The sequence below is a fragment of the Perkinsus marinus genome (assembly GCF_000006405.1).
Source record: "Perkinsus marinus ATCC 50983 genomic scaffold scf_1104296973172, whole genome shotgun sequence".
Lineage (NCBI taxonomy): Eukaryota > Perkinsozoa > Perkinsida > Perkinsidae > Perkinsus > Perkinsus marinus.
Genome location: NW_003201482.1, coordinates 171,378 through 175,004, shown reverse-complemented (window position 1 = coordinate 175,004; position 3,627 = coordinate 171,378). Strand labels below are relative to the sequence as shown.

The following is a 3,627-nucleotide window of genomic DNA, read 5'->3' as shown; positions in this document are numbered from 1 at the left end:
TTTATATGGCAGCTGCTGCTGCGGTTGCAATAATGGCTGCAAATATTCCACTTGATCCCTCTATCCATCCAATTCCTCCATCATATGTATCACTATTCTCCTCAGATACACGGCAGGTGTATCCGGTTTGGCGAGACGTCGATGCATTCGACTTTCCTGACGATGTAGTCCTAGAACGACTAATGCAACATGGTACATTCGTCGCTTATTGCGTCGATCAGGGTTGTTGACTAGGGAGAAATTTTTTTACTTGATGCTATTTCAAGTTGTTTTCAGTTGTCAACTATCCGTGTCGTATCGGTCATTTCAAGCACTCAGCCAGGCGCAGGTTATCCGACAGAGGTTGGTATCCTCGTTGACGCAATTATCAACCGTATTAACTACGGAATCTTCAACTCGCGTATGTGAAGCACGCATGCACTGGCATAGCGGCCCCTCTTTTCTCTGAATAGATCTATTCTGAATTCTACGGTCCGCTGGCATTTTAAGCCTTTTATTCCCCAAATTGATCTATTCTGAATGGTATAGTCCGCTGGCATAGCGGCCTCTTTATTCCCTAAATAGATCCATTCTGAATGGTATAGTCCGCTGGCATAGCGGCCCCTTTATTCCCCAAATATATCTTTTCTGAATTCTATAGTCCGCTGGCATAGCGGCCCCCCTGTTCCACTGGGAACTGTTCTTCACTTTTTAACTCCGAAATTTCCCATCATTTTCTGATGAAGCTCCTTCTCTGGATTGGTTGAAGAACATAAACGTTTCACTCGTGCAATCCATCATATCAGCCACATGCACAATTTTGCCCCCTCCGCCTAGACGTTCTCCAGTGCTTGTTCTATCTAGTAATGACCGGTACAATGGAAGCAGTGACTGCTTAGCAGTCTGCGAGGACGAGAAGAAACAGTGTACTCCAGACTCTCGTGCAGGAATCCGTTAGGCTGTTGTCCTTCAGGCGTTCCCACTGGAGAGCTCAATGATGATCGAAGTGGTTGCCGATGCATCACAGGATATCATCGCCGAGTCTTCAAATTGGTGAGGGATACTTTTGGTCGAATTATCTAGCTGTGGAGCTCATTCTCGATTCTGATGCTGATTTTTAGATTGTTCTCAAACTTGATTCTCGGATTCGGGATCAATTCTGCTAGTCCACAATGTGGACTCCACATTACTCATATTTAATCGTGAGTAATGTGGTACCGCACCATTGATGCGACCCCATATACATGCTCGAAAAAGAGCTCGCATAATGGACGTGCGATGTTTATCGATTTCTAATGGAAATCCTTCATATCTTCAGACTGTTCAATGTTCATTTCCTGGTCCGGGAGAACGTTTTTCTTGGGAGGCTCTTGATAAGAGCGTATTCGAAGATAGTCTGTTGAAATTTTCCCCTCCTCAGCCCATTCCCTGAGGAGGCTGACCGGTCCAGCTATGGATGGGTTTACAGCCGTCGCTCACTGTATGAGCGCCTTTGACAGTAGGCAACTCGAAATGAGTGTCCTTGCAGCTAACAATGAGGTAAGGTTTATCAAAACTCATTGGAGGGAACTTGCTGGACAACACAATCTCTCCAGTGTATCCCTTCTCCAGCGCGTAATTGACGGTCGCTGGCATTCCCGTGGGCCGGCCGATGAGCCATAAGCAGCAACAGGAAACCTTTCACATACTGGGAGTCGCAAATGTTATATCAGGACATGACGAGTTTTTTGACCTACCATTCGCAGAGCTTGTTATGATTATGTCCCTAAACATCCAGACTGTGGAGTCCACAGTGTCACCTGCAGCAACAATCCCCACTGCCTAGCCCCCACGTCAAAACTCTGCAACTGCACCTCAACTTGTATCTGATAGATACTACCTAGTGATGTGTTCAAGGTCGAAAGCTTCTTCTCACCATGTGCTGTCATTTCACAAGACTCGCAGACTGCGCGGCTCAGTGTTGCGACCTCTACGATCTCAACGATAAGAGGTTTTGCAAGCGACCATTCAGATATCCAACCAACTTCATGCCTATCATCAAGGACCTCCCTAAGGACGAGATACCTGTTGGATTAGAAAATGCTGAGGGTCGTTTCTCTAGCTCTCATAGAAGCTCTGAGGGCCGTTAACTCATAGATGGGCGGCGTGGCGTTTTTTCACGGTTCACATTACAGTGTGCGTAGCGTGGGTAGTTTACGGTCACGGAAAGGACTAACGACTTTACGGTTGGTCCTCTACTACCTTTTTGGAATTATGGCCGAAAAATTCGCTGCTACGCACTTCACCATAGCTCAAATAGTTATTGAACTCATTTCCCGTGGCTCGAATTCAATCAAACCGCTGAGAGAGTAACATTTAGTTTCGCATTGACCACTCGTCTCCGTTTCAAATTCCGTCCGTCTTGCTCCCAGGCTGGCCCGAAATTGCTCAGCCGGCCACGTCTACGGACGCGTATCGACATGGAATAGTCTTAGGCGACTTGAATGGTCAATCCTCATTTCGTCTATTGCATATCCGTAAGACCCGTTACGGCTCCATAATTTCACGGTACGGGGCTTGAGCGTAACTGTGAAAGTGAGCCGTAACGGTCCGTAACATAGTTCTGCCCATCTATACGTTAACTCTCTGCAGCAACTTCGATATTGTTATAGTTCGACGCAATTCGCTTCAAACTGCAGACCAGAAAGAGACGGGATTGCGAGATAGCGAGTCTATCATGCAAGTATCATCATTCAGGTGGTCGGGTCCCAACGTACTGATCATGCATTACCGGACCGGTAATACCGGTTATATTGATGACTTGGAGGTGGGTTTAGCACCTGATATTGGTCCTGGCTATAGTCAGTGGGATGCGCAGCGCAACTTACGTTATTGCGCCCGTTCCTAGCAATAGTGTGGCAGATGATCCTCCAATCTCAGGGATGAGTCTCGGAGAGGGAACAACCGATTTGATCTGTCGCGGAGCTCCTCTTATCCTCGCCGGGGGGCCTCGCGATTGCTCTTTCAACGGAAATCGTAGGGTATGAGTTATAACACAACAGTTGTTTATCTAAGTCGCCTGATGAGAAAGGCAAAGCCAGGTATTGGTTCACTGTCAAGGATCCGCAGAGCACGAATCAGCGTGGGAAAGAATGCGCATCAAAAGCAAAAATTTCGAGAGAAAGTGGATCCTCGCTCTGATAGCAAGGATCGGACAGCCTGAGCGGTACGGGCGAAGGCACAAAGCACGCGATATGCTTCTGGATGTAGCGAGCCTACACACACAGCTCGCCAGGATCGAGGTCGTCCTTCAAAAGGGGATAGTAAGCTTGCTTCAGGATGCCACATTCACCTGTGCATGAGAGATGGGAGGATGAGACCGAGAGCGTTCACACCTTTGCCACCTTTTCCACGGAGCAGTCTACCATAGCCCTGCATCCCCCAATCCGTGCCCCAGGAGTTCTTGAACTCCCAATATCTATGAGCAGATTGGTCATCCTCAGTGAAGGCCATACTTACTTGGTGCCGTCTTTATCCTCCCCATAACCAGTGATCAACACGCTGTGCGATGACTTGGATTTGTCGCAGGCGTCGGCTGGAAGGGAAGAGAGCAGTGAACATTTTGTAGGGGAAGCCGGGGCTCCGAAGCCCTCGAGAGTCCCCAGGAAT

General features: G+C 48.0%; 1 protein-coding gene across 1 annotated transcript in view; it reads right to left on the bottom strand.

Annotated features, from left to right (window-relative positions):
* Nucleotides 1-3,237: 3,237 nt before the first annotated feature.
* The window catches only part of Pmar_PMAR012047 (hypothetical protein), a gene marked incomplete at both ends in the record, with an annotated part of 602 nt that continues 212 nt past the window's right edge, over nucleotides 3,238-3,627 (bottom strand). Inside the window, 3 exons of the mRNA XM_002766274.1 lie at nucleotides 3,238-3,310; nucleotides 3,354-3,436; nucleotides 3,478-3,627. Coding sequence (XP_002766320.1) covers nucleotides 3,238-3,310; nucleotides 3,354-3,436; nucleotides 3,478-3,627 — 306 coding nt within the window. The remainder of the gene's footprint in view (nucleotides 3,311-3,353; nucleotides 3,437-3,477) is intronic.